This window comes from Astatotilapia calliptera, chromosome 14, assembly GCF_964374335.1.
Source record: "Astatotilapia calliptera chromosome 14, fAstCal68.1, whole genome shotgun sequence".
Lineage (NCBI taxonomy): Eukaryota > Metazoa > Chordata > Actinopteri > Cichliformes > Cichlidae > Astatotilapia > Astatotilapia calliptera.
Window position 1 is genome coordinate 19,289,978 of NC_137435.1, and position 14,121 is coordinate 19,304,098.

General features: G+C 41.6%; 1 protein-coding gene and 1 long non-coding RNA gene across 10 annotated transcripts in view; one reads left to right on the forward strand and one right to left on the reverse strand.

Annotated features, from left to right (window-relative positions):
* Nucleotides 1-269, reverse strand: part of mcamb (melanoma cell adhesion molecule b) — a 44,431-nt gene extending 44,162 nt beyond the window's left edge. For 4 of the 9 annotated variants that reach the window (XM_026191351.2, XM_026191350.2, XM_080288482.1 and 1 more), the window contains exon 1: nt 106-267. In XM_026191351.2, the coding sequence (XP_026047136.2) occupies nt 106-169 (64 nt within the window). In that variant the 5' untranslated portion in view covers nt 170-267. Of the gene's footprint in view, nt 1-105 lie in introns of all 9 variants that reach the window. The other 5 variants (XM_026191347.2, XM_026191345.2, XM_026191344.2 and 2 more) reach the window with 2 other exon arrangements.
* Nucleotides 270-319: 50 nt separating this feature from the next.
* Nucleotides 320-5,484, forward strand: LOC145419951 (uncharacterized). The gene is made up of 2 exons (XR_013901216.1): nt 320-1,029; nt 1,749-5,484. It is a non-coding gene; the product is annotated as an uncharacterized LOC145419951 (long non-coding RNA).
* Nucleotides 5,485-14,121: the final 8,637 nt, after the last annotated feature.

Below are 14,121 nucleotides of genomic sequence, written 5' to 3' on the forward strand. Positions count from 1 at the left end.
ACATCTTAGTTGAATTCCTTTCTGTCTTACATGAAAAAAAAAAACACATTTGCATGTACGACAAATATCCCATACAGCTGTGATAACTATGCCTTGGTTCCTCACCTCCAAAAGCATGAAAGAGGAGCAGTAGTCCCACGAGCAGAGGGGCAGTGTCCGGTAAAGCCATGACTATCGGTCGGTGCTGCAGATGTCCGCGCTGAGGTGTGTGTGCGTGTGTGCGTGAAAGGAGTCTGACAGGAACTGGTCCTCCTGGAAAACTGTACAGAGTGAAAGAGAGGCGTGGCGGCGCAGCGTGGAGAGGCAAATGATGCAGAAAGGGGCAGAGACACGCTGTAAAGAAAGTCCTTCCGCACAAGTCATCCGAGAGCTGCTCTGAAAGGCATCACGTTTTATTATTTATTGTTTCATTTTCCTTAAATCACTCTGTCTCGGTCATTTCTTTACTCATTTAGTTTGATAAATACACTCGAGATCCGAGCTCCAGCTCCAGTGAGCTGTTGGTTATTTTTTGCAGCGGGCAAATAAAAGGGAGGACCTTCAGAGAGTGGAGCAGCAAGCGGAGGAGGAGGTCTGGAGTTAAATAGTGTGAAGTTATAATTTACAACTATTTTGTCGTTGCCAAGACTCAAATTTGATACATTTCCTCACCAAGCGTGTCATAACTTATGTTTTCTCAATAGGGGACCGTGACTAGTGGAGGATAATTTAGCGTGGAAATTGATGTGAGAAGGTGTGGCAGTTGTCCCGCCGTTTGAATTCAGGTCATGTGGTGCGTTTTTTGGCTTGGTGATCATTTCAGATTGACATCAGGGCTGTTTGCAGTGTTGTGCTGAGATAATAAAGAAGATACTGGTGGAGCTGAGTGTGGAGGCAGGAGCAGAGAGAAGGATGAAAAGCCTAGAAATATGGTATCTAACCAGATTCTTACTCTGGATGGCATTACCTTGGCCTCCAGTAACGCTGTGAGGAACCTTGGAGTCATTTTTGACCAGGACATGTCCTTCAACGCACATATTAAACAAATATGTAAGACTGCTTTTCTCCATTTGCGCAACATCTCTAAAGTTAGAAATATCCTGTCCCAGAGTGACGCTGAAAAACTAGTTCATGCATTTATTACTTCCAGGCTGGACTACTGTAATTCATTATTATCAGGATGTCCAAAAAACTAGCTGAAAAGCCTTCAGCTGATCCAAAATGCTGCAGCAAGAGTCCTGACAGGGACTAGAAAGAGAGAGCATATTTCTCCTGTATTGGCTTCCTGTTAAATCCGGAATTGAATTCAAAATCCTGCTCCTCACATACAAGGTCTTAAATAATCAGGCCCCATCCTATCTTAATGACCTTGTAGTACCATATCACCCTATTAGAGCACTTCGCTCTCGCTCTGCAGGCCTACTTGTTGTTCCTAGAGTATTTAAAAGCAGAATGGGAGGGAGAGCCTTCAGTTTTCAGGCCCCTCTTCTGTGGAACCAGCTTCCAGTTTGGATTCGGGAGACAGACACTATCTCTACTTTTAAGATTAGGCTTAAAACTTTCCTTTTTGCTAAAGCATATAGTTAGGGCTGGACCAGGTGACCCTGAATCCTCCCTTAGTTATGCTGCAAAACACATAGGCTGCCGGGGAACTCCCATGATGCATTGCGTTTTTCCTTTTCAGTCCCCTTTTTTGTCACTCACTATGTGTTAATAGACCTCTCTGCATTAAATCATATCTGTTATTAACCTCTGTCTCTCTTCCACAGCATGTCTTTATCCTGTTTTCCTTCTCTCACCCCAACCGGTGGCAGCAGATGGCCCCGCCCCTCCCTGAGCCTGGTTCTGCCGGAGATTTCTTCCTCTTAAAAGGGAGTTTTTCCTTCCCACTGTTGCCAAAGTGCTTGCTCATAGGGGGTCATATGATTGTTGGGTTTTTCTCTATATGTATTATTGTAGGGTCTACCTTACAATATAAAGCGCCTTGAGGCGACTGCTGTTATGATTTGGTGCTGTATAAATGAAATTTAATTGAATATTGAACTTGAATTAAAGATGAGCAGAGATTCATCAACATACATAAAACCCCAGAGTCTATAAATTGTTTAAAAAAAACCACCCAAAAACAAAGGAATAATATTCTTCAACCTAAAATCAGCTACAGCGCATGTTATCATTAAAAGATTGTGTGCCATTTACAAGACCAAAAATCAATTCTGGATGCCCGTGATCTTCAGGTTCTCAGATGGTACTGCATTAAAAACAGACAAGTTCGAAATAACCGCGCAGTCACTTCCAGACATTATTGTCTGTAAGCACAGTTCACCGTGGCATCCGCAAATGCAGGTTAAATCTCCATCATGCAAACAAGAAACAGCGTGTGAACGTGATCCTAAACGTGATCCTAAACATTTAGAATGGACTGAGAGAAAGTGGAAAGCTGTTCTGTGGTCAGAAGAATTGAAATTTGAAATTCCTTTTTGGAAGTCTTGGACGCCACATCCTCTGGACCAAAACTGAGAGGGGCAAACTGGCTCAGCACTCAGTTCAGCGGCCTGCACTTCTTATGGTATGTGGGTGCATTAGTGCCTCTGGAACTGGGAGCTTGGAAAGGCACCATCAGTGCTCAAGAGAGGAGTGGCGGCGCATAAAGTTCAACATATTCTTCTTCTTCTTCTTCTTCTTCTTCTTCTTCTTCTTCTTTTTTCAGTCCAGACTTTTCACCAACTGAAAACATTTGGATCATTTGGGCAAGGAAGATGCAGGACTGCTGAGTAGCTGGAATCCTGTGTCAGACAAAAATGGGACAATATTTCTCTCCCAAAAGTCCTGCAGCTGCTCTCCTCAGTTCCCAGATGTTTACAGGCTGTTGTTCAAATAAGAAATTGATATGTTTCCTATGTTCTAATGTGTTTATGAGATTTACAAATCATTGCTTTCTGTTTTTATTTACATTTGGCACGGTGCTCCCATGTTTTTAAAATTATATAAATGCTAGTGTTAGTGCTCATGCCATCTTCTTTTGTTCAGCCCCTGAAATTAAAGCTAAAGCTTTGTGCTTTTGGCCCATATTCATCACACACCCGTAACTTGAAATAGTTTTGGCACACAGCTAAAATAACAAAAATTGCACATGCTTCCAAAAATACACATCACAGCTGTACGAGCTCCTCTTGTGCATCCTCAATCCTGAGCTTAATATGGACACAAGAATGAAGATGAATCAGATTCCCAAAAACACGTAAAAAGTGTCTGCCAGAAGACATCACGGCCGTGATGCTGATTATGTATCATGGAAACGATACGAGGTGAAATATTTGGACTGTATGCAGGCATTTCAGTGTCGTGATTTTGGTATTTGGAGCATTCGCCAAACTGACCACAGTCAAAAAAAGGTTCTCAGAGTAACCGAGGGCAGCAGTGAACTAACAACTGGCAAGTTATCATGTGGCTTTGGCCTGATTAAAATGATACAAGATAGTTTAGGAATTTAGCCCAACCAGATTGTCCCAGACGTAAGCGTTGGACGGCTCATGTGTGTAAAAACTTTGACTTCTGAGTGGGTTTCGGGTCATTTTTGAGGCATTTCAGTGACTCTTGTTATGCTACAGCATCTGTTTTCAAAAAGTAGAGGAACATTTTTGTTCAGGATTGAATAAATGTGGTTATTTAAGTAGTTGGAAGTTGAAAGTTTCCATTATTGTGGTTTTCAAATTACTTCACATAGCTTAGCCATTTCAGGACTACAGTGTCTGAATGTTTATTGGTCAACATCCAGTTTGTTTGTACAAATTCAGCTCTAATAATGCTGAAACAACAGTAGCTGATGTTTTTATTCCATCCATCCATTTTCCTTACCACATTTCAAATTTAAGAACTCAGGGGGGTTGAACTGGTTCCAAGTATACCCTGCACGTATCGCCAGTTACACCAGCCACTCACATCCACACTAAAGGCCCATACAGAAACATAAATTAACCTAACATCCTGGTCTTTGGACTGTGGGAGGTCTGGGGCGAAAACAAAAACAGCGTGAAGTTGCTGTAACTGTTGTGATTTGGTCTCGGATCATGGCTGAACACATTCTGCAGTCCGCTCGATCCGTGCTGGAAAATTTCAAACATCTCAAATCTCCAGTTCGACGGAGACCTAATCTTTGAACGTCACATCATGAACTAAACACATGTCACATTTTCTTTTATTATTTTGGAAATATTTTACAAATACGCTCTAGTTTAACGTTTAAAGACACTGCAACTTCTTTGTGCTTGCCTTCACAAAAACTCTTAAGCGACTGCAGACTGTAGAGATGTGAGCTGCCAGGCTTTTAGCTGGACTAACGAGGCAGGATCACATCACTCTCGTTTTGGCATTTGTACCCCGGGATTTTTTTTTGAATTGATTTTAAGCTTTTATTGATTTCTTTTAATGGCTCTGCTCTCAGCTACATCTCTGAACTCTTAGCACCATATGCACCTTATGCACCAGTATGTGCCTCGAGGTCTTTTCTCTGTTACAGGTGCCTGGATGAAACTAATACAGAACAGACAGGACATGAGGCTGTTGGAAGAACCTGCTGGACTAAAGTCAGGCTTGCGGAGTCGGCCACTTCCAAGTCAGGTCTTACAACCTACGTTCAGGTGAAGGATTTTCATGATGTTATACGAGTTTTTAATGGGGTTTGACCTGTCACTTTTACTACTAGTGCCTTATTACTTTGATATCACACAGTATTAAAATTACAAGGCTGTGCCAAGTTATGAACCCTAACAGAACAATGGACAATGTAAACAGACAGAAAACAAAGAACACAAAATATGTCCTTAAGTGTTTAAGGCCCCCCCAAAATGATAGAAAACTAATTGTCTTCGCCCTCCAGAGCAGCCAAAATAAAAATATTGTTCCAGTTAATCCTGGTGTTTGATATGGAAGTGAACACCTGATTAACAGATCACTGTTTGTTTCAGCACTTTCCAAGACTGGCGTTTAATTTTAGTATTATTTGATCCCGTGTGAACTATCACGGTCCTTGCAGCTGGAGACCGATCAAAGGATGGTGCGACACGTCGTGCACACTGATCTCTGTAACCTTTGCTGCTGGAAAATACCACCGTGTCTGCCAGCTGTTACTTCTGCCAAGCAGATTCCCTCTGACTGCAGATCAGAGCCACCTCGAAAAAGCTCCTGACACACTGCAGCACACTGAGAATCCTCCCATTCCCAGAAGGATGGTGCAGTCGCACCAAACCACATTATTGTTGTTTGATATGACCTGAAAAGAGGAAATGAAGCCATTGTCCAGCACAAAACTGACTTTAAGTGATTTATTGAATTCTGGTTGGACCGGAACATTTTGTCAAGGTTGTGTTCATGGCCTCACAAAATTGGGATTTGTTTTCCTGTGTTCTCGGCCATGTCTGCGATCTATTTCGAGCTGCCTTCGTGTTTTATTTGTTTTTATTTGGTGGCATCTAAATAAAGAGGTCGTGAGAGAGCTTAGGGTAACTTTGCCTCAATGAAAAAATTCTCAGATAAGGTTTTCGGGAACAATTGACCTCAGAAAAGTCCCTTCCACTGCAGTTTTTCACATTTTGTGAAGACTGCGTTCTGCGTCTTTAACACTTTAAGGTAAAGCACATCACAGATTAAAGATTTTTACGTCACAGTTCAACATCTCTCGCTCTCCGTGTAAGATCCTAATGTTGTGTCAGCTTCGTCTTGTGTTGTGAGAAGCTCAGCACAACATCCTGTCAGACGTGTCTTATTGCCACCACAGAGCAGGAAACAATTGTAATTGTTTGACCAACTATATATGCTTTATAGCATGTTTCTTAATATTTTTTCTGCAACATAAGGATTTTATCAGAGTGTCAAATCTGCTATTATCTACTCAAAGCGATTCTTAAAAAGTAATTACCAGCCACGGTTCAGGGTTATACATTAATGTAAAGGAGGATGCAAACTGCAGTGTTGATGCTTTCATTTCCTTTAGAGTGAGGCACAATCCTTGTGGTTTGCACTGATAACGGAGAACTAACTGTTCTCAAAGCAGCTATATTGTTTTTCCAGTCAAGGTCATTAAGACTGAATCTTTAAGGCTGCCAACATGGGTGTGCCACAAAGAGTGTGAGTACAGTATAAGAGATAAACATAGAAACATTGGGAAAACCCTTTTTTCCAACAACCTCTTAAAATTCCTTGTGGACAAATTTCAAGAATGTCCCCTCTTCACCCTTTATTTAATACATCCTGGACAGGGCGTTTGGGAATATCAGGGGGCCACTGGGTTTGGGAATGAGGCAAACAGAAGGAGAAAAAAAAAAAGCACACCCCTTCCCCCACACATTTCTCAGCACTGAAAAGCCCCGAAAGAGTTTATAAGGTCATTTTTCAGAGTTGCTGGCAGGGGAAAAACCTCCAGCTAGTAACTGTTAGATGATGCTAATTAACCGTTAACACATCTCCAGTTGATTTTTGTGTTAATAAATACGTAAAATTGACAGACGGCGTGTGTTATCGTGTGATTTGTGAGTAATGATTTACAAAGCGGCCATCTGGTGCCCTTTATTTCTAAAAAAATAATTAACCCTCTGTGGTCTTGTTAAAAATGTTTTAAATGCTCAACACAGAAAGTCATAGAGCTGTTTTTATTTATTTTTTTTAAGATAAAGGGAGACAGAGAGAGTTCGTGTGAAAACAGTGTTAAATGGTTAATATATCAGACAAGCTAAATGTTGAATTACAGTATAATAATGTGACACAGAAACAACACAGAGCTGAGGTTTATGGCAGAATTTTGCAGCAACAAAGATTTTGAGAAAATTATTTTAAGACCTGGGAAAAGATTTAAAAACTTCATGGGACATATTGGGAAGTATTTTAAGTGTTTCTTTTAATTGTCTTTGTGCAAGTTTTATGCCCTGGGCATCACTAAAGTTTATTTAGTTCATGCTTGAAAAAATAGCCCAAATAAGTGCTCAGATGCCTGCCAAGTGGCAAGACTTGAACAATGACTTTGGCGTAACCTCCACAGAAGAAAAGCTTGCCTGGTTTTTACTGTCTTGTGTTTGTTTAAATGTTAAAATGTATAAATCTGTGGTCTTTAGAGATGCTGGCAGGTGAAGTTTGGTCTTGGTAACCTGGCTGTTTTCATATACTAAGGGTGAGTTTAAGGTGACCAGCAACTACCGAGTTCTTTTAGGGTGGAATATTTTCTTACATGTTACTCAGAGCATCTGCTTTGCACCTGCACGTACAGAGAAAGAAAGCTGTGTTATTCAAAAATAAAAAAACAGAATAAAACGTATTTACAAAAATGTCAAAACTACTTCTCCTTCGTAGACATATAAGATGCTTTATCGCTTTATCTTTAAAAGGTAGAAGCAGTTGATCCCCAACTTTATCTAATGCTTAATTCTACCCTTGATCCTGGCTTGTGAAGACTCCCTGTTCTCACGCACTGACTTGAGCGTGCCCTTACCATGCACCCCTGTGGGCCATTCCTCAGTGATGGATGATCACTTTTGTACAGAGAGATGTGCTGCTGGGCTAAGACGACCACAGAGGAAGGAAAGAGAGGAAAAAGAGTCACTCTTTCCGAAGGCCACACTCAAGAGCAAGTTGTTTTGGGGGTTGTCTGCCCAACATGAGAGACAACTATTGTCAGTTACTCCAGTGGACGGGAAGGGGGGCTTTTCGGCAGCGGCTGGTATGGCGAGGGGGCTTGGGGAAGGAGTGGGAGAGCAATCTGAATTTCTTCTAAACACCGTCACAACAACAGGGATTGTGACAAAGAGCCACTTTCATAACCACACGGGCCAAGAACTGAGCATTGCTTCACCATGGTGATTATATGTAATGGTGGCATTAATCATAATGAATCCACCCACCGCTGACATGTTTCTTCAGTGTTCAGGCCTGGTGTTTCACATCTTCTGATTCGAAGCGAAGGCACATAAATTCAGTTTGTTGCTTCATAGAGTAATTTGAAATGAAAATGGGGATAAAAGAAGCATCTTACACACTAATCAAAAGATTCAATAGTGTAGTGTTTTACACATTTGCTTAACAAGGTCTACCAAAATCTACCAAAATCAAACATGCAGAGCTACCGGCTGTGGTGACCACAGCTCTGTCAGGGTACAGCTGACAATAGTCTTTCACCAATACTAAACAGCTGATTCACTGCGTAAAGAGAAACAAGCCTATGGACACCCTTTTCATCGTTTCTGTTCTTCTTTGTGTAGTAATCCCATAAAACTGTGATGTAATGCTGGATGCAGCTTTAATCACAAAGAAGATCCCATCACAGAGGTGCACCTTTTAATCACATTTCAGTTACTCAGAAGAAAAAACTCCACACATTGGTTATTTACAGCTTTGGAGAATCCACTGAGTTCTTTGCTCTTCTTTGTTTCTGCTGATGTCAGTCACTTTTCCGTCAGTGCAGAATGTAGTATTTTCCAGTTGAGGTTTAATTTTGGGGCATGTGGTACCCCTCATCTGTCTTAATGTCAGTTAACACCTAATCTGTCCTTTGCTCTGACACAGAAACCTCTCACAGTCGGAGAGCGTTTTTGTGAAGCAGCTACGTTTCGTACATTTTGTACTGCGAGCTTTTTCCTATCAGATCTGGCTGTGTAAGTTGAATGGACTGAAACACTGAAACATTTCAAAAATCGTGTGAGTCACATAAGAAACATTCCTGCCATCTCTTTTGTCTCACCTTCTTTTGCAGTTTTCCCTCACTGCCTCTTTCGCCCATTGAATGAGCTGCAGAGGCAGCAGGCCTGAGGCAGAGGGTTACAGAGGAATGTGGGGTCCTGCTTTGGGTCTCGACCAGTCTGCACTCCAGTGATTTCTACTGTTTGGAGTTTGTGTTTTCCCAGAGAAGTCTTAAATCCACCGCCTACCCCCTGTGCTCTGTGTAAAACACACACATACACACAAACAGATGTAATCTAAATGTAAATTGATGTGAGTGTAGTGCACTGGCCAGCTGCCAAAGACATCAGTGAATCTCAAAATAAACCACAGAATCTGGGAACATAAAAGTTGAAGTCAAAGCTACAACAGCACATTTCAAAACTGTGGAGAAAGTGATGTAGTTTGCCTCCTAAAATGAACCTCAGTGGATCAGGTCTGTAAAATGCAGAAATCTGAACTTTGGAAATCAATTTAAATCTCATAGTTTAAAACTAAGCACAGGAATCTGAATGAATTGCACAAGGCTATATTTACACCCCAGTATCGTTTTTTTTGTTTTGTTTTTTTAAACCCCAGATGCTCTCCACACAGCTGTTGAAGCATCAGGGAGCAGGATAGCAAAAAGTACCTTAGGGTGGTCGGCTGCTCAACACCAGAGAAAGCTTGTGGTGGACTTCAGGAGGTCCAGGATTAACGCTACTACTCTGTCCATTAGGGGAGATGTGTGGCGATGGTACAGCAGTGAAAATACCTGAGAGTTCACTTGGATGAATCACTACGCAGGAGCAGAAAAAAGGCAGCTTCTGTTGATGTTTTACGACAGTGTGGTCACCAGAGTGATTATGCTGCGGTCTGCTGGGGTAAACTATGTGAACAAGTGTTACAAATTAGTCCATTGTTGGTATAATTAAAAGGATTCTATTTCTCATTCATTCGCATACTAGATGATTCTGCAGTCATAACTTCCATTCAGCAAGTAGCATCTCATCTATTTGATGTAGGTGGGAGGCAGACAGAGGTTGGATTGATGGTTAGCAAACTGCACATCATCCACACATGACTTTTTGTAATTTCACTAAACAAAGAAAAGCTAAACACTTTGGAAGGCATGCTCAAAGCTGGGTGCTAGGTTCTGTTATGCCTTTGACAAACATTGAAATGATGTACTTTGTTTGAAAAAATACAACCATTATCATCATTAATGCTGGGCTGGACCACCTTTTGTTTTGCCTCCAGAACTGCTTTAAGTCTATGTGGCATAGATTCAACGAGTTGCTGGAAACATTGCTCTGAGATTTTGGTCCATATTGACATCGTAGCATCACACAGTTGCTCTACATCCATGATAAGGCTCTCTTACTGCAACACATCCCATATCTGCTATATTGGATTGAGATCTGGTGACAAAAAAGGACTTTTAAGCACAGTTAACTCTTTGTCATGTTCAAGAAACCAGTTTGAGATGAGTTCAACTTTTGTGACAAGGTGCGTTATCCTGCTGAAAACAGCCATCAGAAGATGCTAGAGTGTGGTGATAACGGGATGAACATGGTCAGCTGTCATGTTTTGCAACTTACTTGGTTGGACTCAAGAGCAGGACTCAGGCAAGACAGTGAGATGTAGAATACGCTTTAGAATAGAATAGAATAGAATAGAATAGAATAGAATGTCTTTGTTGTCACTATACAGATGTACAATGACACACGGAGCATCTCCTACTCAGTGCAAACATGTGGGGGAGGGGGCAGAGGTGCAGAGAGCCTTAGATCCGCGGGTTACTGAGGTGAGGGTGGGAGGCAGGAGGAGCAGGAGTGGTGATCCAGTGGTTGAGTTTGATCTGTAGTAATAGCAGGTGTTCCTGAAAAGGTGAATGTCAGGGAGTGATCCGGGGTTGGCTAAGTCACTAGAGAAAGGTGGAGAAACAGAATTACACACTTGACTTGGTATCACCAACAACTAGCCTGTTTACCGCTCTAAGAGAGTGATAATCTGGTGGAGTCTGGATGGCTGCACTGGTCCTTAAGTATTGCCGTTGACTGGTGATGAGTAGCCTCCGCCCAGGTAAGGCAGACACGACGGCTGCCTTTCACCCACAGATCAAGGCTTCTTATGACAGTCTGCAACTATACTCTTCCCCGATCTGTTAGTTGTTTTAAACTTTAGCAAGTCGTCTTCCCCTTGTCTACATGTCTGTCCATTCTGTAACAGTTCATTGATGGGTTCATTTGTTTTCAGCTATGGCAGTGACAACCACTCTCACACAGCACACATTTTGTTCAGATTTTCTGAATAAAGCAAAACAGTTTAGTATCTAATAAAGCACACCACTCACCTCCAGTAACAGGAGAGAAAGGTTTGTCCTTCTCCCTTGTCTCCTGACCTCCTTGCTCACAGGAGATCGTCTGAATTGTTGGAGTTTTCTCTTTACTTTCCCTTACAATATAAAACACCTTGAGACAACTGTTGTTCTGCTATCATGTGACTGGCTGATTGGATATTTGCATTAACAAGCTGTTGAACAGGCGTACCTAAAGAAGTGGCTGGCAGTTGTATACATATTTTTTACAGGAGATTCAGAGGTAGGCCGTTCCTCCATTGATTACTTATGTCCTGTCCAACTTTCCCTTCAACTATATACTTTTGTTATGTACCAGTAGATGACAAATTAAGACAAATTAGAGCTCTCCTGTCTGTGATACGGTTATATTTATGAAGTCAGCTGGGGGGCGTGGTTCGTGGTGTGGCAGCGGGAGACGCTGACACATCTGAGCTGCATTAGCTCATCATGCCTCCCCTGCTTGTAAGAGTGAACTGGGTCCTGAATGGCGTTGTTGTTGGCGGTGGTGTGTGTTCGGCTGGCAGCTGGAACGCTGCAGCCGTGAGTGTAAGGAACAAGCAACTATAAATAAAGATGATGAAAAGCGTTGAAGTGTGGTTGAGTCCATTCTTACTGCCACATCAGTATTTTCACTGATTTCTCATTTGTTTTGGCAGTGTAGAATTAACATGATATTCATGATAGTTCACATAGATCTGTGAATAGATGCGTATAGTATCCATATCACCCACACAATGGAGTTAAAGGTTATTCTGTGGGAGTTTCTTTAATGGGTGGAAATGTCCCAGCAGGTGTGAAGCTCCAGATTGGATATCTGTGGATCCTCAAATGTTTGTCTTAGTGTCTCCAGTTCATCCTGTGCAAGCCCCACCCCCATGTCCCTGCATGACCTTTTTATGTCCTTTTTGACATTGTATGTTCATTTTAGCTAAACAGTTCTGAGGAGGCAGCTTACAGCTCTGAGTTGAAGACAAATGGTAGCAAGTGGAGGTTTTTTTCATATAAAAAAGTGGAATCTACAGTGTCTGTTGACTGATGAGAGAAAATGAAGCAACTCTATGTAGTGCACATTAAGAAAACTTATAGAAATTCTACATACGATTCCATATGAAAGCCACCCTTTGTTTCATCTCGTCTTTTAGAGGGGAAGGATTTGGTTGACCAGTCAACAAACAAAGAAAACTGACTAAGGGTCTGCTTTCGGACCAGAGGGAAGGTTAGCTACCATAAAAGGAGTAGGTCTAGAAGCTCTCTGCCAGAGACAAAGTAGTGCACAAGACCTTTTATAGCTTCTTGCACTGCCCCGTGTATCCCTGCTGCATCATTAATACTTAAACAAATGCTGTTTGTCAGGCGTCCAAAGGCTCAAAGCAGGATTTCCCATGATCGTATCAGATAGAGTTTCCCTTTGCGAGGAACAAAGTCCAGCGCTGAATGGCTCAGATGGAGAGGATGAGGCAAAAGGCAAGGAAGGAAACTGTTTTGATATTGTTCAGGACCGCAATTCTTTTTTTGTTTCATTGTCACTGAAGTAGCTGATGTAATGGGAGGATATATCTGTTAATGTAAATGGAATGGCTTGAGGAAAATGTAAGATATGGTGATGAAAGGTCAGAGTACTGAAGAGTGGATTTCCCAGGCAGCTGTAACTGGAACTGACTTTCTTAATCCTTAAATCATTTCCTGACCACAACCCACACCTTCAATGTAAAGTGTGATGCAAAATATACTGTAAGGACTTATTTTTGTCCCAAGAAAAGGAAACAGATCTCCACTGCATGACTGTGAATGTTTGTCCCTACAACATTAGAGATACACATATAAAAAAATTTTTAAAATATCTGGAACCCCAAAAAACTGAACAAAACAAATTCAAAAATACTTTCAAAAAAACTCTTCTCCTATGTGGCTAGTGTTATCATCAACATGTTCCAATCCCTGCGGCGTCAATTAGTTATGCTTTGTCAAAGCTGCTGGCGTGGCTAATTTAATTAAACACAGGGTTTCATTTGGCCTGTGTGCTGTGACGCACTGCATCATGATATAAGTGAGAGTGATCATCATCTCAGTGCATCATTTGTAAGTAGCAGGGTTGCTGTGCTAACAGGCCTGTCCACGATCTTTTCCATATCTCAACCAAGTTGTTTCAAGGGCTCAAAGGCTGCCAGCAAGTGGAAGTGAAAAACACTCCGGATGGGATTATTGGAATTGATACTTGAGTTTTTGAGACTTCTACATCATCAGTGTGAATATTTGATATAGCAAATAGGATGCAAATTAAAGCTCGTATATACTAATTAACAATTACTCTTTTTTTTTTTAAAAAAAGAAAAAAAAAGAAAAGCATTTTTCATGTTAAATAAACATTGTTCATGTTTCAGCTGCTTCCTTATGGGTTGCCATAGTGGATCATCTGCCTCCATCTCACAATATCCCTCTCATTCTCCTCCGTCACACCAACCTCTGCCTGTCGTCTTTCACTACTTCCATGAATCTCCATATTCAAAACCCTGTCTAATATATCTATTATCCCTTCTTTGCACATAGCCAAACCATCTCAGCCTTGCCTTTCCAACTCCAGCTCCACCTGAGCTGTCTCTCTGATGTACTCATTTCTAATCCCGTCTATTCTGGTCACTCCCATTCAAAAATCTTAGCATCTTCAGCTCAGCATCGTGTCTCTTTGTTAGTGCCACCATCTCCAAACCATACATCGTAGCAGATCTCACTACCATCTTGTAAACCATCCCTTTCAGTCTTACAGTTATCCTTCTGTCACTCCTCTCCACCAATTCCACTCTTTCTGCACCCTCTCTTCTTCACCTCTCCTGCGTGTTGCCTGTCGCTTTAGATGCTCTAGATTTTAATTCATCTACCTTCGCTACCTCTACTCCTTGCATCTTCACTGCTGCACCTGCTTCCCTCTCATTCACACAGACTTTCATTCTTCTCCTCTTCAGTATATTCCTTCATCTCTGTCTTCCAACAAATCATTTTGATCGTCTAACTCTAAATGTGACTATAAACATGGGCATAACTTTGTGCTGAACACTGGGGGGGGGGGGGGGGTCAAGATCTCTGTCTAAATAAATAAATAA